The 21,874-nt window shown below is 34.3% G+C and overlaps 1 protein-coding gene across 1 annotated transcript in view; it reads right to left on the bottom strand.

The window, feature by feature from the left end:
* Positions 1-18,994: 18,994 nt before the first annotated feature.
* LOC124787735 (phosphatidylinositide phosphatase SAC2) overlaps positions 18,995-21,874 on the bottom strand; it is a 391,111-nt gene continuing 388,231 nt past the window's right edge. The window contains exons 15-16 of the mRNA XM_047254587.1: positions 20,437-20,549; positions 18,995-20,358 (exon numbers count right to left, since the gene is read on the bottom strand). Coding sequence (XP_047110543.1) covers positions 19,234-20,358; positions 20,437-20,549 — 1,238 coding nt within the window. The 3' untranslated portion in view covers positions 18,995-19,233. The remainder of the gene's footprint in view (positions 20,359-20,436; positions 20,550-21,874) is intronic.

Here is a 21,874-nt window from a genome sequence, read left to right as displayed (position 1 = left end):
TTTACACTGACACAATGGAACTGTCTGCTGGTGCCCTACTTATTATGAAATGTGTTTCATGTGACTCTAAACAGTATGTAGACACCTCTGAGATTATAATACTGCAACTAGTTCCTCCAAAGCATATTATACAACAGCTCAATCTCTTTACTTGAAATACTTTTTATTTCACATTCTCATCCAAAGCCTTACAAAATAAAATATTTTGCTTTACTTGCAGTAATACTTGTCTGAATACAAGAAACTGTGAACCCTACAGTGATACTGAATGGTACCTGAATTTGTCCACAGCAGAAAAAGAAATTTTATCTTTGAGACATGAAACAAATTTCATTGCCTGTTTTACATGTTATTATACGAAGTTTATACGAAAGCAGAAAATTAATCGAGAACAAATATTACTCACAACATTTGACAGCCATAACACAGTAATGAAAGAAAGATTGCACACAGATACTATATGTGAATGTTCTGATGAACAACCATCAGTAACTTTTGTGTGTGTTTCTCTGTATGTGAGCTTTGATCTGCCATCCCATGACTTTTTCAATCTCCCATTCAGTACTCTTCTTTATCACATTAATTCTTTCAAATAATTATGGCTCATAAGAAAACACATTTTTAACTAGGTTTCACTTTATTTTAAAAACCTAGGTTTCAAGTTCCAAGCCCATTTTCTAGTGTAATAATTATGTTTAACCATGAAACCATACTAAAGTCAATTAAAATCACGATTCACATGTAGCATAACAACTGTACAACACATTTCTTAACATGCTGCAAAAAATATGTGCAATATTTGTGTTCTCACTCATGTTTTACTTTATGGCAGAATTGCAACTTTGGAAACCTCTTACCTATCCACTGCCACATTTTATAGCACAGGATATCAAACTTCAAATTTAAACAGTACAATTTATGACACACTTGGTCACTAAGAGCATATTTACTTTTTTGAAGTGTATGTTTATGTGAGGTTCTGACTCGAATTAGATAGGTGAAAACACACTTTTTTAAATTGGAAAGATGTAGTTTCCAGATGGCAACATGTGGTGTTTGGTGAGTATTCAGCCACCTACAATTAGATTGGTGTGGAAGGCCCCAGGTGGTATTACCATATCAGATACCACCAATAACAGATCATTAACTGGGCAGAAAGCATTTTTGAGTGCTCTTGCAGGTGTGCATGAAGTTTATATTGCTAAGAGACTCATTCACAATAATGCTAGTGGAAATGAAAAGTCTCAAGATAATTCTGGTGACACAAAAATATTGAGTCACTTTGTTCTACATACTGTATGTAATATTCAGCACTGGCAAGTCATCTTATTAAATGTGTCCTATCTGTCTTTTATTTTTGGCAGATTGCTTTTCACCATCCTGCAAGCAAATGTTCACAGCAAAATGTGTTAATAGTAGCAGGAGCAAGGGTAGTAACGGCAGTACAGTGAAGTCAACTTTGCTACGGCTCAGTGCATATGAGGTAACTGTCTTCTGAGCAACTGTGGAAGTAAGTCATTTGAGTCCCTATTATCATGGAAGAGGTTACATGACTGACTGGTAGTACTCCATCATCATCATCATCATCATCATCATCATCATTATTATTATTATTATTATTATTATTATTATTATTATTATTATTATTGATAGCAGTAGTAGTAGTAGTTGTTGTTGTTGTTGTTGTAGTTGTTGTTGCCGTTGTTGTAATGTTGTTAGTAGTAGTAGTAGTAGTAGTAGTAGTAGTAGTAGGATTAGTAGAAGAAGAAGAAGAAGAAGAAGAAGAATAAAAACAAGAATATGAAGACCTGTGATCTCAGAAGACTAGGCTATATCTTTGGTGCAAATTATTGTTATTATGTTTTGGTGAAAACAGATGATTTCTGTTATCTCCTATCATAATCAGTAGACTCCACTTTTTGTTTCCTTTGGATATTATATGAATATGAGTATACTTTTAACTACCTGTCACAATTTACAGCTGAAAGTGTAGGAACTATGGATACAGATAGGACTGAACATATATGTAAGAATTATAAATCAGACAATATATAAAGATGTTACACAAGATTCAAGGCAATATTCCACACATCTCTGGAGAAACAACTAAAAATAACCTAATATTCCACATATAGCCAGAATAACTACTAGATATAACCTATGAATGATATCACCCTACAACAGATACTTCTGAAACTTGGAAAACTAACCATGTTAACATAACATTACTGGAACAAACACATATCTAAAATGTATAATATAGCAGTTTCCTGCTGTACTCTGAAAGTTTCATCAAGGAAATTGTGATTTCAGAACTAAGGAAGAGTCCTTTGCCACTATTAGTCTTGTAAATAGCCTCTAATTTACCCTTCAACCAGCTTTTCTACATGACCTTTTTTTAGTTTATTTAGTCTGTTGTGAAAAAGCACCTCTGTGAAAAATGCTCACTGTAATTTTTTCTCAAATCCAACCTTTTCATCAACATAAATCTGACATACAGTCATTTTTGTTACATTAAGGCACTTTTCATTAGTACAGCTATAATTTAAAATGCTTCACAAGACAGAAGACATACTATATTTTGCTGACAAGTATTGTCAATTATTTGAGAATAAAAGAAATATGGCCAACAATCGAAACTTTGAATTTCACATCTTCACATCATTTTTGTACCCATTGAAGTTTCTGAACATTTCTCTGTGTGAATTGTTCTGTGTCTCATTGTTTCTCCATTATTTTTCAAAGTGGAAGACATGAGTTGCAATTCAGTTGACATAGCAGTAAGGGCCATAGCCAGTGGTCTACATTCAGTTCTCAAGACGATTCAAGACAATAAAATACTGGGTAATTTCAGACACTATACATTCCACTTAGCAAGTGAAATTGTTGATATAGAAAGTATTGTTAGCTCAGTGACCTATGATGTGTTCAAGTACACTTCTTTTGAGATTTTCAAGGAATCTTTATACAATCATTAACTGTCCCATGTTAGTATAATATAAAGTTAGTGGGAAAAATTTTATCTGAAAATGAAGAATGAAGATCATATATATTGTACATTTGTAAGAAAGTCACTTGAGTGAAAACCCACTAAGCATCATTAGTAAAGGTTTTAACTGTACCTGCAGTTAAAACATTTACTAATAATGATTACTGTGTTTCACTTTTTTTTCTATGAACTCTGTTGAAAATGGAAGAACATTATATTAGTTCAAGTAAACAGGCTATAGTCTGCATGGCAATAGGAGAGCCCTCACACTTAAAGTGGGTTTGGAGTAACTGCTTCATGCATCGACCACAATCATTCACATAACATGATTCTATTTAAATTACTATGGCAATGTTTCAGGATTGCCACAGTGTTAAGCAGCAATGGTTTCAGTCAGTATTGCACTACCGTTTGCACTTTAGTTGAAAGTTGGAAAAGGTGATTTTAGCTGTTGGGCACATTCTTTTTCAAATTAAGGAGAGCAAGAAATGGTTGTGGTAAGTGTTCCTGGACTCTGTCACTATTCCACTTGTCCTACAAACGTATGGAAAGCCATCAGGAGGATTTTCAGTAAATACAGTCAAAAGGACACATCAGGAATATATTCAATGGACTCAAGCTCTGGCACCCCATTCCCTGAAGAATAGTTCCCAGAGCCACATGGGATACACACTTTTACAGAAATTATCACAATTTTCTTATAGTAGTGCATTAATATACGGCAGATATTTGCTGTTCCATTGCACAGCAGTCACTATTCTGTAATTAGAGTAGTTTCCTTTTAGAGACAATTTGAAAACACACAATACTGTAACAGTTACAAATATTATTAGCCAATTTTTAAGGCTCTCTAGATGGAAGAAAATATAAAGGAAGCAACTTGTTGCTTTCAATAACAGCAAACCCCTTTTTGTCATCATTTCAACTTAACAATTACAGAACTTCATTCCTTACAATCATATGGCTGAACCAAAGGTTCAATAAAGTTTTAAAGCTGACAAAACTACTTTTACTGATTCTTGAAAAATATATTTGTCAGATGGAATCACTTTTGTTCGGTGGCACATTGACATACTCAAGTGTTTTCCGAGTTGAAATCTTCAGAACACATAATTCCTGGCCAAGAGATATTTGAGCCATTGGTAAACTGGCAAAAATACTTTTCTTCTGTTTTTCCCCCTGTCTAATTTATGTGAAACAAATGAACCAAAGTACAAACTGAGTATCACACTTGTGTTGTGCCAACTGCTGCTACTAGGAATCAGGGAGACACGAAAGATGATCTGAGCCTTAAATGGAGGGGAGATGATCAGTCAATAGATTTGTTTGTTGAAAATATAACAAGGGTCACGGTTATACACAGAAAAATTGAAGTGGTGATGGGTGTCCAAGAAGCTATTCACACAGATCACATCCTTAAGTTTTGCAGATAGTACTGAAAGTGATAAAACTAAATTTATTTGAAATATAGTGATTATAAAACATGAAACAGTAATTCATGTACCAGAACATTAATAGTAATGGAAAAACCTACTTTCTGCTGTTATTAAACCAAAAGTATTTTTCCTATTATATGAGCAGCAAATAACCATATAGAATGTTACATGGACAGCACACTTACTAATACTGCATCATCACACAATACAGTATGTACATAATATAACTAAATAAATAATTAATCAACATAATGCAAAATTTTTTCTTGTCTAATTGAATTGATTGCAAAATCAAAAGGAAGTGATCTACTGGAGCCATCTGAAAATCATTTAAATGAGAGAATATTAATAGTAAACAAAGAAACTTATAAATTATAGAAGCCAAAGTGCGCATGAGAAAAATTAAAGAGGATTATCTATCATATTAATATCACTCATGCACAAAAAAGCATGCAAATTAGTAAGTTTTACTGAGAAATGTGTACTGAATTGTGTGCCTCTAAACTAAACTGTCTAAAACTGTCCCTCAAACTATGAACAGTTTAGAAATTCCCACAAGAAAATCATAAGATCTATTTATAAAAATCTGAAAGTTTTTGTGCCATAAATAAAAGATAATATCTGATGATTTTGATGATAGAATCTTGAAAAACTCAAATACATGGCTTCCAGACTTACTTAGTGTTCACTGTATGACAACAGTTGTAAAGAGTCTCATCAAAGCTATGTAGGATAGTAAAGTTGTAATACACAACATAGATGTGAACAAAATCAACTGCAAACTGACTTAACTGTAGTTCAAGAATTTTCAGTGGAATTATATAATTGAAAACAATCTGAGTTACTAATCAGTGATAAACAACTCAAGGAAAACTTACTGGACATAAAACTGGAACATGCCTATAATCACTCAGGAAGAAGTCTATGTTTAACATATATCTAGGTAATTTTTTTGTTTCTGTATGTTGAAGGAGAATGTGAATTTAACTGCTAAGCTAAAATCAAACAATGGAGAATCCAGGATGGAATGTTACATAACTACTAACCTACATTATTTACCATCTTGTATAATAACGGAAATTCCTGGCTGGGGCAATATGTAAAATAAGGGAAGTTCAACCACTAACCTGCTGCAGATTGGTGCTAGGAGCACAGGAACATGCAACAAAAAGCAGCATTCACACTAGCTTTTGAGCACTACCTCTTTTTATAGTTAAAGTACACACATTCACACACAGACACCCAAAATGTACACCCCCATGGTCATAACAAAACTAATTATTGATACTCCAATATCAATAGTCAGTCTTGCTATGGGCACAGGAGTGTATGTTTGGATGTTTGTGTGTGAATCTGTGTACTTTAGCTAAAAAAAGAGCTAGTGCTCAAAACCTAGTGTGAATGGTGAGTGGTTGTCTTCTCATATTTTACATACTTCTCATCTCGTTTATGTGCCTATATACTGCCTCCTTTATACATTGCTGATTATTCATTCTTACACTACGATTTATTTTTTAATATTTTCTGTAACTGTATTATTTTATCACCTGCCTTAGTTGTAGTAGTTAATGGGTCGTTTATGGAAGGAAACATATTTGCAGTAAAAAGGAATAGCACGTGACAATGCTTAATGATGAAGTTGGTAAACAGAGAAGTAATGAGTTTGGATAGTAGAAGTCACATATGTGTCTGTCCAAGCGACACACACAGTGCAATAACATCACACAGATACATGCTATATTTCAACCAATATTAAAATGTGATGCTGTTGGATAAAGAGCAAATAAACTTCCCAGAAAGTTAGATGAATGGCGTCTTTTTAATAAACCTTAGTTAGATATGATGGTATGTAACAACAAATATTAAGCTACTTCATGAAACCATACAGAAACGGCCAGAAAATTGAGACAAGATATTTATAAATCAATGTCTCACCACACCAATGTGGTTTTCCATGGTGGTCCTAAACCTTGATATGTGGTTGTTTAACATGATTATGACTGACTCCTAATTTTCTATTGCTGCAAAAAATGAGGAAATAATGCACATGTTGTTATCATTCAGTTGTAAAATTTAATTCCAACAACACATTAAGGACCTACAAGCACCAATCAATGAATTAGCAACAATAGGAGAGTCCTAGCAAATCAGTATACATCAATCTGTCATCTAAGCCTTCATTTACAAACTCAGGAATGAAGTACATTCTTTGATATGGATATATACTTAAAACTGTTAAAATGGATAATTTTTATATAAGAGATATTCTAGAGAAACTCTATTTCTTAGGTCACTGACATCTGCACTATACTTCTACATGCTATCAAAAACATTTGCGGATTTGGCCAATTACTACTTAAATCTCTTCTTCAACATTTGTCACCTACAAAACACTTCCATAAGAGTGTAGTGAATGCAAAGGGAATAAGATTCATTTTGCTGCCAACAATATACATAAAAATGTGTTTTTTGCATCATATAAACACTTTCCAAGGCTTTAACTGACATTCATTTGAAGCAGAAACAGCTTCTCCTGTGAAGGGTTAGATAATTCTGAAATAAAATGTTTTGGGACCTCATATCAAAGATATGAAATATCGCATAAATAAAACTCTGTGGCAGTGATATTTGTTAGCCCTCCCACTGTAAGGAATATCTTTGTGAGTCCAGCCATTCTGATTTCACTGTGAATGACTGTACTGCATGCAAACGAGCTTACTGTGCTATCTGTTGACAGCAATAATTTATGTTTACCTCACTCACTGGCATCCTGCTTCATTCCGCAAGCCTCCTGCATTACAATCCCTATAAGTGTTATACAGAAAATCAAACATAATATCCACCAATGAGGTCTCAGCAGCTAATTCACTATGATATTACTTGAGTGAAGAGATTGTGAGGGACTCAAGCGATCTTCTCATCACAAATCTTCCAACATGGACTAAAGCAGGACTCTAGGCCAATATGTGAATAAATGTGTATTAATAACATCTCTGTAGTTTTTTCATGGCTGTTTAATTTTATCAATTAAAACCCTGTCACTGAGAAGTTGTTTAACCACTGTGGTTCAGTCATTATCACTATATATGTGACCCCCAGACAACATTCAATGACACTTTTTATTATTGCTTATCAAAATTTTGTTTTCTGTCAAAGGGGGTTAACAAATGCAGGCATATTCCACAGAAGGCAAATGTAATGAATCCTTGCCTGTGTGCAACTACACATGAGTGCTAACCTTTAAATAGTCACTTGAGTATGCAACTGTGAACCAGTATTCAGTAAATTACCACATTCATTAATACAACCTCAGAATTTAATATCTAAAAATACTGAGCTCTGAATATAAAACACTCTCACTTCACAAAACCCAGGTACAATTTTCGTTGTTAAGATATCTTATCAATACTTTAACTAATATGAAGGGATAAGCTGTGCATACAGAAATATGACAAAAAAAGAAATTATAGGCCAACTTATCCTATGATCATTACTAATGCCAGAGATCAGCATAAAAGGGCAACATTGATTCACATTCATTCCTCTAATTGGTAAATCTGTGTCAATTTCAAAATAAAATATATTACTCTACTTCAAAAAGAAATGTAATACTCAGTGTGCAAAATTCTGTGCTCTTTACATCAAAAGTGATTACTCAAATGTGATGTTCAACAGCTTCACACAAAAAAAAAACTGTCATTCCCCTCTGTAGTTATGGTACCTAACCAAGACAATGATTTTTCATGCATCACTAAATACTCGTTGATTTTCCAACCATGGGTCACTGAATACATTACTACATTAAGTCAAAAGATCATTACTATTTTTCTCAGAAAATAAAGAATTACTTGACATACATTGGATTAACAAACAATTGTTACATTTCAATTTAATTAGATATATTATTATATAATAGAGGGAAACATTCCACGTGGGAAAAATATATCTAAAAAGAAAGATGATGAAACTTACCAAACAAAAGCGCTGGCAGGTCGATAGACACACTAACAAACACAAACATACACACAAAATTCTAGCTTTCGCAACCAATGGTTGCCTCGTCAGGAAAGAGGGAAGGAGAAGGAAAGACAAAAGGATATGGGTTTTAAGGGAGAGGGTAAGGAGTCATTCCAATCCCGGGAGCGGAAAGGCTTACCTTAGGGGGAAAAAAGGACAGGTATACACTCGCACACACACACATATCCGTGTGGATGGATATGTGTGTGTGTGCGCGAGTGTATACCTGTCCTTTTTTCCCCCTAAGGTAAGTCTTTCCGCTCCCAGGATTGGAATGACTCCTTACCCTCTCCCTTAAAACCCATATCCTTTTGTCTTTCCTTCTCCTTCCCTCTTTCCTGACGAGGCAACCATTGGTTGCGAAAGCTAGAATTTTGTGTGTATGTTTGTGTTTGTTAGTGTGTCTATCGACCTGCCAGCGCTTTTGTTTGGTAAGTTTCATCATCTTTCTTTTTAGATATAATTAGATATATTGTGTGGTCTGGATGAAAAATTTAGGACACACAAATCTCCAGAGGTATCACTTAGTTTCTTCCAGTTTGTAACACTTCATGTTTTGGTGCAAACTTTTGATACAATGCTGCCACTCCTCATCACAGTTTAGTAATACATAAACAGCTGCACTCTTTGAATATTACAGCATCAGACACCACATATGGCAAGTCAATGATATAATTTTTATTACTGCTTCATGGTAGTCATAACACTTGTAATATTTCAGTAAGTAACTTTAGCTATTTCCCAACATTGCATACATTATGAAGCTGTCTCTCAAGATGTTCTGATTGTGTATAACATGAAGCACAATGAACTAAAAAGTTGTAATCATAAACAGCCTGTAAAATATATTTCTAGAACTCCTATGTTTGTATGTTAAGGCAGTAGACATATCAATCACTAAAACTTTACCTCATTTTTCACGTACACCTGCCTGATGGGGGTCCTTAACCAGATGTGATGAGAAACACCAGTGACACAACAACATACATTTAGAGAAATGTTGTGGCTTTCGGCAGACTATTAAGCAAGTCACTGGCAATCCTCACAGCACATTATACATGTAGCTGCAGCAGCTGGAACACTGCAGGTGAGTCTAGAATTCTCATTTTAATATGTTACTATTATAGATGCAATATTTATGATGTCAACTTACATCAGTTGTAGAAATGTGTTCAGTAAACTAGCATTTAGGCTTTTGCTTCTTCTCTATTCTCTTTGTGAACATTGAGCAGGATGTTCTGTGATGCCATTCAGTATTTTCTGTGCTTATGCTTTTACTGTACATGTTGCTCAGCTGCTCAGTGTCTTTCAGCAGATCATTTCCTAGTATTCTTTACTTCTGCTGTCCCTTCGAATTTGTCTTCAACAAAGTTTTGTATCTTAATAATAATGTCTAATCAGTGTATTATTTCTATTAATTGAAATGCAGGGCACGTTTGACATAAATTTCAGTCAATCATTCTTACTAGTTACTCTTTGTACCCATGACATTCTTAACGTTCTTCAGTGACACCACATCTCAGAGATGTCTTTTCTCTCTCTGATGTCCCTTCTGCTCATGTTACACACAAATACGGAACTAAACTCTACAGTAACATTTTGATCAGAATCATTTTTATGTTTCTTCTGACCTTTTTTGAAACAAATAATTTTCATTTTTCAATGAAAACTAATTTTTTTCTAACATACTCTATTAGTAATTTTCTTCCCACGATTGCCACCTGCCAGTACTGTATTTCCCAAGTAGGTAAGTTATTGTACATTTTTGTCAATATTGTACATCTCAAAAAATGTACCAGAAATTGTCTCTGGCTGCTGAAAATGATTAAACTATAAACATAACAACTGCAGGCAATGACGCAATACATATGTGCTCCAGAGAAAATTTTCCAGATTCTGAAAAGACAAATTTTCTTTCTATAATGCAACATCAGTCTCTCCTCTACCTGGTAATCATGTTCTCCAGTTACGTACATATTTAGCTAGCAGCATACACCTAACACAAGAGATCCTTTCGTAAGTTAGTTGTTTACAGTCCTAAAAACACTTCCTCCCCTTGAAGCCAAACAATTCATTACACCCCAGTTTATTACTCATCATTATTGCCATATTTAGCTTCCACAGATACCTTCCCTCTCCCCCCTCTCTCCTTCTTTCACTTTTTAACAACTTAAAACCAGAGGCCTTATTTCATATTGTTTGTAATAGTCATATTGTTTGTAATAGCTGAGTCTTTAGTCACAATGGTATAAACAGCAGATATGTGGATATTCAAGAGTGATTTTCAACACACATGAATAATTTTTTTCACCTAATATTAAGTGTCTCATACAACCTGCTGTCTAATGCAAAAACTGAAGATCAGGACAGGAATAAAAAAAGCTGAAAATGAGTGAGCTTTTGTACAAAATTCACGTCAAGAGGAAATGCTATTTCACTACACTGCAACTTTCCCAGTATCCACAGTTCTCAATTTTTATTGTCACATATTATGCATGTGTCACAGCACTGTACTAGACATTAAGTGAGTTACGTTACTGATTTATCTGCGTATCACATCAATTTTAGTACGGTCAGATTTGCACGGAAATGAAAATATCTCTGGAAATTTTTGACTCATAACAGTGACACAGTATCTTGACTAGCAATTGTATTGCTGACTAGCATTTGCAATTCATGTTATATATAGAGAGAAACAGAAGGAGAAGCAACAAAAAGCTTAGCACATGAAACCATACCTTAAAAACATTTTGCTTAAAAATCACATAAAAGATGGTGCAAATGATAGTCAAAGAGAAATAACAGATATTAACATCTTTCTGGGAGAAACTATGCTAAAACAAGTATTGATTGAAGATGGTTGCTTCAACTGTAAATTCCAGTGACAGTGTCATACAATGCAACTTCATAAACAAAATGTGCGAAAGGAAAAAGACCATGTGGAAAGAAGTTCACGAACAGCAAATGTATGATGAAAAGACAGTATTGTGAGCACTCACATACCATATCTAGGACACTGCATTTGGAAAATAATAATAATACTAACAATTATTCTGACACAGAGCTCCAAACAGGTATGAAAAATTCCTTCTGTTAATATTAGAGAATTTAAAAATGTAGTAATCTCACTCAATGTATTACCACCACCATCAACAATATCATTAACCTGCTACAACTGTTCAAGTACACTCTGCACAAGACTTTAGCAAGTGTAAGCATTTCAGGTTTGTTATTTTTAACTTTCATACTGACTGTCACAGCATTCTGTCTGTCTGTCTGTCAAGACCATAGTTTATTTCCAATCATGGCATTTCAGATATCAGCTTTATGTGATGTATAGATGTATTAAGTTCATATTTATTAACGAACATTAATATGTTTCAGATACCTACATTCACATAGTTCTATTCTGAGTTCTACACTCTAGTCCATTGTAGCACCATTAAAAATGACAATTTTTACCTGCACAATATATCAACACCAATAAATTCAACTTGCTTTCACCCACACACTATTCTTTGCTGCCATGAACAGTCAGAGACCAGAATTTCAAAAACCTTAGTAAACCATCATACTTGCAACACTAATACCATAACTGAATGAGGCATAGATTAAAATCTTATGTCAATATAATATACCCATTTTAGACATATAATGGAAAAAATGACATAATTGTAAGCTACATTTTGTACAATTCCTACACCTTACTTTTCTTTAAATGGTACAGCCTCTCCACTCATTCGACACAAATATTACAAAGCTCCTGGCTCAACAGGTTATGTAATGTTCTAATCATATTATGTGTGCTTTCACAGTCAGTATTTGAGTTCTGTTCAAAAATGAAAGAAAAATGTTATTCAAGACGAAATAAATCAAATTCAGTGATGGAACAGCAAATGATCATGGTTATGTTCTGATCTAAAGAAGCTGCAACTGTCTTACAAAACTCTTGTGAAATGTGTCTAAACATGATTTCAGTATTTTATGGAAGCAAGGTGATTAGGATTTAACATCTTATTGATGATGAGGTCATTAGAAATGGAGCTTGAAGCTGTATAGGACAAGGATGGGGAAGGAAATCAACTGTCTATTTCTCAATCTAACTACTCTGAGACTTTCCTCAATTGATTTATAAAATGCACAGAAAAATTAAATGTCAGTCTCCTGATAGCAATTTGAACCTTAATCCCCCCACATGTGAGTGCAGCATTTTATGACTGTGCAATCTTGTTTGATGCAGAAAATGAAAAATACGACATCCATATTACAGATGAGAAGCAACAACAGCCACTCTATACCTTAAGTCAGATGGAATCTACTTTCTTTGACTCAATATATTACCTATACTTTTTAGTTCTACAGCTGAAATTATAATACTAACTGCAAATGATTTGTGATACTTTGATAACCTAAAACAATTGTTTTTCTTTTATTTATTTAACTTAGACCTTCATATTGTAATACACATGGTGTGAAGCACTTCAATAATTCAAAACCACATCTGTGTAGATGTTCACACACTACATCTATATAGAACCAGAGCCCTGCCCATAACCTACAGCAATTCATCACATTATAGTATGCTAGGCACTAGTGTCTGCAGAATTTTAAACAATGTGCAGACTATACATTTGACTTGAGGCCTGAATAATTTTTCTCTGGATCGCACATGCTTTACATGAAGGCTACATATTTCTTTTTTCACAGTCTTCTTTTTTTCTTTTTACTGGAAAGATGAAGGATACAATTAATTTTTAAACTGTGAAATACCTACAGCAGATGAGCAAAGCAATTAGTAAGAGGCAAGACAAGTGAGAGATTGCAGAAGCAAGTGCTAAATACTGTGCAAAATTTGAATCAATAGGCCTATAACATGGATCGATGTAAGTAGATTACTTTCTTGACCTCTTAAAGTCAGTTATCTTAAATTCTTGGATTTTTGCTCCTTTTAAGGTTTTGAATAACGATGGTATGCTACCTCAAGACATGATTTGATGATCAGTAATTGTGTTTTCTTTACCTCCATTTGATATGGAGAAATAAGTTAAACCAATAAAGTCAGATACACTTGTCTCACTTGAAAAAAAAATCATTTTATATTACTATGGTATGGATTCTGTAAAAAAAAAGCAAAAATAAAAATGTACTTCCCATCATTTAAATGACCTGGTTCATTTCATACCTTTAATACATACAAATTACCTTATGTATTCAGGGATTAACAGGAAGGTTTTCTAATGGACATAAGTGTACAAACAATGGAAGGAATCAAGTTAACCACTTGTACAATAGAGGCTCTGCAAGTAGGGAAACACCTAAATAAAAGGAAAACACACACACACACACACACACACACACACACACACACACACACACACAAATATGGTGAGTGACCAACATCACTCTGCTGTTTGCACTGGGGCCACATGACTTTATAGTATCAGTTATAGGTGTACAATTTTTGCTAGTAGATATTATGATAATCAAACTAAATTACACACAAGTAGATAAACTCTTAACCCCAAGCAATGTCTATACATGAAACACAATGCACAGAAAAAGTGGAATGAAGCCTCATTACATCTACACCTGAAGCATCTTATTAATACAGGTTAATGATTTGGCAGAAAAACAACAACTGTCTAACACATAATAAACTGCTAGGCATCTATCTATAAGTTAGAGGTAGTAATGATGCCTATAATGTGCTACACTTGATAATAGTGCATCGGTACATAATTATTTACTATCAAAAACATTGATACAAATGTGGAACAAAAATTAAGAACTTATTTTTACTATAGCCATTAGTATATTTCTATGAAATGCTGCACTCCAATAGCAAAGCACATATTTAATTGGCAAATTAATGGATGCAATTTCAATTTTTTATTTTAATTTCCTGCACAGTTTGTCACCAACTAAGGATAATAAGATATTTTGCAGTTATTCATGGGGAAATGGTAAGATATTTTGCAGTTATTCATGGGGAAATGGTAAGATATACATTGTCTATGCACACATTGTCAGAAATCACAGCAATATAAAAATTCCATACTAACATCATTATTGTTTTACAAAAACACAGAATTGTATATATGGATTCTACTAACTACAGGCACAGCGTATCAGTAACTGACAAAAATATTGTTACTATTCTCCAACATTAAATGTATTAGGACATATGGTCTCAAAAATTGCTTCCATTTTGATAAGTGTGTGCTTCTGCAGTCATTCTGACTAAAGGAAAATATCACAATTTGTGATTCACCAGGTGAGTTAAGTACAACACTAACATTCCTGCACACTTTGGAAAACTGGTGTTCTTTGTTATATTTATTATTTTCTGTCCTTTGTTTTCAATCTGTCATCATAATTCTGCTGTCACTCATAAATCTCAGGTACATAGAATTCCAGGAAATCTCCTGGAAATTAACGAAAACTATTGGCTGAAAGCACTTAGGTACATCAACCACAGTTTCTGCTAACATACATGGTTTTCTAGTTTAAAGCTTTCAAACATTGTGTGGTAATATGAACACTGACCAGACTTTCATAGCCTCTTTACAAAGAAAATTGAGTACAAAAATACTACATATGAAATGTAATAAATTGGGATTTAATAAACACTTACTCTTATTTGAACATTATAATACACATATAATCCAATTTAAGGTATTTTAGTTGTATCCTACAGAATTTCTTAAATAACTACAAATACTGTCACAATAGGAAACACTTGATATATGTATAGCAAGTGAAAATAATAATCAAAATTGAACGCTACAAACTACATTACAAAAAGATAAAACTGCTGGAGGCAACAGATCCATCTGTAATGCAGGTTGAAATAGTGAAGTGACTGCAATAACTTACTAGAGCTAATGCATTCCTTATGATCAGTATATAAGGATGCACATGATAAAAATAGACTTAAAACCCTAAAAGTTCAAAAAACATATCTATTTAAGGTATCTGTAAATCACAACAATCTACACAAGGCTTTTGGTGCATATCTGAAAAGATAAATATTTATAAATGTTCCTTAGGAATTATTCAGATATGAAATTCTCTTTCAATAAATGACACTGAACTGTACAGTCATACTGCTGTGATATACTTCTAAATAAACATCCACAATACATCACAAATAAATCATTAAAACCTTAATAGTTTCACCGTACAATGCAAGTTTTCACAGCCTTGGTCTTATTGGTTTTAGAGCATTAAGCCATGGTCTAAGGCATGTTTCTTAGACAATGGTCTAATGCCCACAGGGCATAGAAACTATTCTTAAACCTAGGCTTAATACCCATAGAACCACTGTTACCAAGGATATATATCCTTGGATATAATCGTAAAGTGTTAATAAAGATTGTTCCAGGAGCAATGGTCAATATTCAGGACATGACAGGAACGATCATCTGAAGCAAAAAAGTCTAGTACACATGGGTTCTAAAATGCAAACCTTAAGAACTATGAGCACTTGTTCAGTAAAAGAGATGTGTTTCACAACAGTGAAAATGAACAAGTGCTCATAGCTCTTAAGGTTTGCATATTCTTATTTTGGTTGAAGCTATTTCTTCCCAAAATAGGGAAAGCAAGGTGCTTGCAGTAGAAGATATCTGTTTCACAGAATCAGAGATTAAGTAGTGCTCCTATCTCTTAAGGTATGCATTTCAAAGCCCATGTTTACCAGACTTTTTTGCTTCAAATGATGGTTGCTGTCACATCACTGAATATTGACCACTACTCCTGGGACAGCCTATCTATTATTAAACAAAAATTATATTACATCAAAAGGCTATTTTGCTTGGGAAAGCTGTAAAATTACAAAACAAAGAATGGCTGGCCAGAACTAACTTACAGGAGGTGAAATTCAGTGTACTCCCAACACACATTTAAAATTAGAAAAAGCCACATCTACCTTTGCAAGTGTTAATTCAGGGGGGGCCCATAATGCGTGCGCAGAACAGAGATTTTTCGCCGTACTGCGCATGATGTCAGCGTCGAGAAACTCCGCCCAGTTCGCGCGCTCTTTCTTATGTGGAAGCAAGTAAGTTTTGTGTTGTTGCTGTTTGTTATCGTGTTGAATCGAGTTTATTCTTTCTGCGACACTTTAACAATGCCGAATTGTGCCGTGGTTGTGTGTGAAAACTATAATCAGAAGACTAAAGGGAGTAGTATTTCCTATCATAAGTTTCCGAAAGATCCTGAAACATGTGCTCCGTGGGTTCAGCTCTGTAGAAGAAGTGATAGTATTAACATTAAAAATGCTACTATCTGTAGCGTACATTTTAAGGAAGACGATTATTTACAGGATCTCCAAGCTGAATTAATGAAACTTCCGCCAAAGAAGATCTTAAAGCCGACTGCAGTTCCTTGATTGCGCCTCATTAAAGCCACGTCTGCAGCTGCTGCTGCTGCTTCGTTTCTGTCCAAGAAAGAAATGACTGAAGGAAAGATCGTGAAACACATAAACATGCACTGAACAGACTAGCTTCACTGTCACCGAAGAAAAAAAAGTGGATCAAAGCACAGAAACTGAAAAAGGCCGCATAGAGGATGAAATGAAGAGGCTTCATAAGGAATTATCGCTACAGACAGAAAAAAGTAAGCGTTTGATAGCTGAAAACAACACGCTGAGAACGAGAAACAAATTACTGGCTCATGCATTAAGCAGACAGAGAAAGCTATGCCAAAGCCTTCAGTATCAATGAAGTACTAAAGTGACAACTAAAGTACACCAAGTTTTTAAAAAGAGCTGCAGTCCCCTGCAGATCTGATTAAGGTATTTAAATTCTTCTTAAAATTTTTGAATGTGAGTTCATTAAACCGGGCTTCTGTATCATTATGTGTAGTAATGTCTCAACTAACTAGACGTGCGGTTGCTGCTTAATACCTGCATGAAAAAGATGGTACACACTATTGCCGACTGTGATGCACAAAATGTGTTTAGTAAATTGAAAGCTCTTGTAATTGTTGCGTTTCCAGTACTATTAAAAATTGTAAAATATATAAAAAGGGTCTGAAGCATACCAGATTGTTGTTATCTAACAAAAAATATTGAGTAATAGAATATAAACTGAGGGGGAGCCACAAATCTGTAGTTTTACTTTTGTCATTACCAGAGAGACAATACAAGAGTTTCACAGTCGTAGCAGGTATTAACATTCAGTCCCTGTATTGGTAAGCTTCAATCGAATCCATAATTCATTATATTGCCCTTCACTTTTCATAAGTTAATGTTAGTCTAAACGCAATAGTGCCGTATGCGAACGTCTCGCGCTGCTGACGCTTCTCGACAGTGACGTCACACGGAAGCGCCCGATCGCTGCCGAACACATTGGCCCAACCTTCTATGTAGCAACCTTGCTGTTAATTCCTTTCTCAGGGAGGAAAGAGGGACAGGTCACTCATAAGTGAGACTGAGAGGAACCCAGCTGTTTTATGAAAACAGGTGGATCCCTTAATACAACAGACTGTCTTTCCAACCTTCCCTTTCCTCCTCCCTGACGAAGGAATTAAAAGTTCCAAACACTATGTATTGTTTTACTAATGTGTGTGTGTGTGTGTGTGTGTGTGTGTGTGTGTGTGTGTGTTTTGGCATTACCTGGAATTTCACCTAATGCAAATAAGTGTTGGAAAACCATTTTTCTCCTTATACTGAACATCAGTGTCATATCATCAATCAAATTACTTTTTTTTTTTTTAAATTGTGGTTTAGTTTGGCTGTTTTGTGCAATTTACAGAAAACCCAGAAGAATTACTTAGTATAGAAATGATCAATCTTAGTTTTTATTATAATAATGATAAGTTCTAACAATAATGAATTACAATGAAGCTTATGACAACAATAGAGAGCAATCTTTAGTGATGCAGTGCATGTATAAAGCAACTGACTTAAAAGACATTACATGAAGGGTCATTCCAGCTTATGTCAACAAAAATTCTGCAAAAACACTAATATTTCAAGTCTATGACTGAAGATGAACGACATAAAAAATGACATAAAACACTGCCTTGAAAACACACTATGAACATATAATTAAAAATGAAAGACAAACATATATTTCATTTGCAACTGTACAACAGCTTTTTCTTACTTTGTATAAATAAACATACAGTAAATATGCATTGCATTTAAGAACTTGTGCTGTGTAATAACTCCACAGACTTTTGAAGTGAATATGTTTTTTGGGATTTAGTCTTTGAAAGATCTGCAACAAATTTGTTCAGTATTATCTATATGTGGTTTCCATTAAATGTGATGTTATGTTCTGTAGGGATGGTAGGGTAGTGTTTTTGGAAGTGAGGATTTATTCATGCATATTGTTGAAAGGCTGACAAACACTTATCACAAATTTAAGTATTCTCTTGTGATTCTGTACATACAGAAAATGTGATTTGGTGTCCCATGCTAACAATGACAATAAATAGCAATAAATAACAATTATAAAATAGAAAACTAAAATGGATGTAAACATCACAGTAAGAGCAAAACTATTTTACAGTTGCAAGACAGTTCACTATGAATGCTAAAAATTTAATTATTAGAGAAGTGAACCACACAAACTTAATAAAAAATGATTACACAAATGTTGTCTTTCATTATCTTATCACATTTTGTCCTGCCTTTGTAAAGTAAAATAAAACTAACAAAAAAAACAGGAAGCAAAGTTTTCACTGACATTTAGGGTGCGCACTTGAACGGCCAGCATCCAGTGTCAAAGTAATGCAGATATTACACATAAGACAATGTTCATACATGATAAATATCTGTGCAGTAATTTACAATGCAATGAGACGGGTTCTACAACTTTTCCATTTTTCTTGTAGCCTTTGTATTTCCTCGCAATGTTGTTCCATCACAGTGTGTCGTCCCATGCCTGAAACACCTGTAACAGGTCCTTTTAGCTTGCGTGGATCTAAATTAGCTCCAAGATTTTGCATACCTTTGGCAATTTTTGAAAATGGTGAGAGGACAAGATCTTTTGTTACTGCCACTGGACTGGTAATTGCATTCGTGAAACCACTTCTTATGGAACGCAATGCATTTTCACTCTGTGAAGACGTAATATTGAAGCAAAGCTCCCTTTCTGAAGAACATCTCAAACTCCCTATCAAATGTCTATCACTGTCTCCAAATTTAATATTTGAAGATCTTTGGTTGATATTCTCATTTTTCTGCTTAGTAAATTCTTTGGTTTTGGTAATTTGCCCCCCATCAACTTCACCTGAAGAATGTGATAACTTTCGTGTCAGTGGAAGAGTATTTGGAGGAGTTAATTTTGCTCCAGTTGACAATTTTCTTTCTCCTTTTTGCATTTCATTTGCATTTTCTCCTGATTTCTCCGGACATGTAAATTCTAAACCATCAAATTTTTGAGGTTCTTGCCGATTAAGGGTTGTACTTGAAACTGCTGTATTCTCTATAGTTATCTCGGGTGTTGTTGAACCTTGTCTGAGAGGACTTGGGGTGAGAGAAGAATTTTTTGATGTCACATTAGCTGAATGTAGACTTGACACATCTAAACTTAAATCTGTACGAGAATGTGTCAGAATGTGTCTACGAATGGATACGTTCTGAACTACCTGGGATAAAGACACACTGTCTATATGTGGTGCAGCCAAAGGAAAGAGTTCATCAGTCTGATTAAGAATGGCAATTCTTTCTGTATTTCTTGTACACATGTTTTCACTTACTCTTGTTGACATTATAATACCCACACTTGGAAGATAAGAGTCCACAGGTTTTACCTTCATTTTTGAGAATGAAATATGTGAGTGATTTATAGGCATAACAGGTTCCTGGTGACCTGAAGCATATGTAATACCATCATCACCTTCTTCATCACTGGAAACCTTACTGTATGACACATGCATTTCCCCTCTGCCTTGTACACCAGACATTTCCTGGAAATAAAACAGAAAGGTTATCCACAGTTCATCTATGATGTCCTAAATAAGGATTTGTTTCCCATATTTATGTACCTTCAGTTGTGTTTCATCTGAGACAATTGATTTTGCTTTCTTCGTGTTGAAACTATGGCCAATTTTATTTAATTTATTAAATTGCATAGTCATATTGGTCAGTGCCCTGGTACCTGAAATAGATAACATTGGCATTAATATGACATTTGGTAATGAAAGGGAATTATTTAACAGGCCCCAAATAAAAAGTATTCACAACATCTGGTTAAAATACACCTCCCTGCAACATCTTTAACACCTCTTTATAAATTACTCTCTGAGACAGAAATCAATCACTGGTAAAAGCAATTTGCTATACTGGCATACTTCCTGATGTTATAGGCAACAAGAGAAATCACCTAGCAATGTGTGTACGCTCAGAAAGCAAAACAAAAAGAGAAATATCAGCCCATCAGCAAGCTGCTAATGTAGTTGCTGAATAATGCACCTGAGTGATTTAACTACTTCATCAACATTTCTTGGAATCTCATCTCAAAGAACTTGCTAATGATACAGCCACATTGATTTTCATACAGATCACGTACCAACTCAGAATGAGATGCAGGAACAGGAAATGGTGGAGTAAGCAATTATCACACTTTGCTATCTTATGGAGAAATCTTGTGGAGTATTGCAGTTAAGGTTGATAAAATATTTATTTTACAACAAAAGGGTAGCAAGAATATTTTGTAGATCCATTAAATACTTGCGAAGACCTCTTCAGGACTAAAAAAATTCTCAGACTTTCATATCACTGTATTTACGGTTTCAACCATTTTCAGCCAGATAAAACAGTTTCAAAAGAACTGAGATTTAGATTACCAGAGCCTTGATATAAAACTAATTTCCATATGAATTCTTCATCCCACCTAGGAAAAAAATGATGAAGTCCTTTGCTATAGTGGATTGTTAATAATGTGCACAACAACACAATACTTCCCCAGGAATCTCTAAAACTTCAGAAGTACATAAAAATTTTCTGTTACTGACAATTCCTCCAGTAAATTATCAAAATCCTGGAATTATGGACGTTCAGTTATTACAGATGAAAACCATTGCTTACTGCATCCAAACAACTTTCGTAGAATACATAAGTGATGTTCATTGACATCTGTCCGTATACAGACACAGCTGTTCAACCACTTTCAATAGACAAATAGAAACTAAATAGCATAATCATAAGCACTGTTTTGAAAATTACAGCATTTTGACCAACTACATACTTAAAGTCATGGAGAACAAAGTATTTGTCAAAATTTTTCTGCTTATTACAGATGCCAAAAATTTTGAAGCTTTCCAGTCTGTAAAAGAACCTTTAACATGAAACATGTCAATTATCTTTAATGATGACTCTTTTAAATGTACAACATGAATGCAGCTAATCATAGAAGCATCTCTATGGCAAAATGTTTTATTCACACTATGTAGCTTCTCTGTCTTGATGGGATCTACAGAATGG

Source organism: Schistocerca piceifrons, chromosome 3 (assembly GCF_021461385.2).
Source record: "Schistocerca piceifrons isolate TAMUIC-IGC-003096 chromosome 3, iqSchPice1.1, whole genome shotgun sequence".
Taxonomy (NCBI): domain Eukaryota; kingdom Metazoa; phylum Arthropoda; class Insecta; order Orthoptera; family Acrididae; genus Schistocerca; species Schistocerca piceifrons.
The sequence above is the reverse complement of the archived record's forward strand: the minus strand, read 5'-3'. Positions and strand labels throughout refer to the sequence as shown.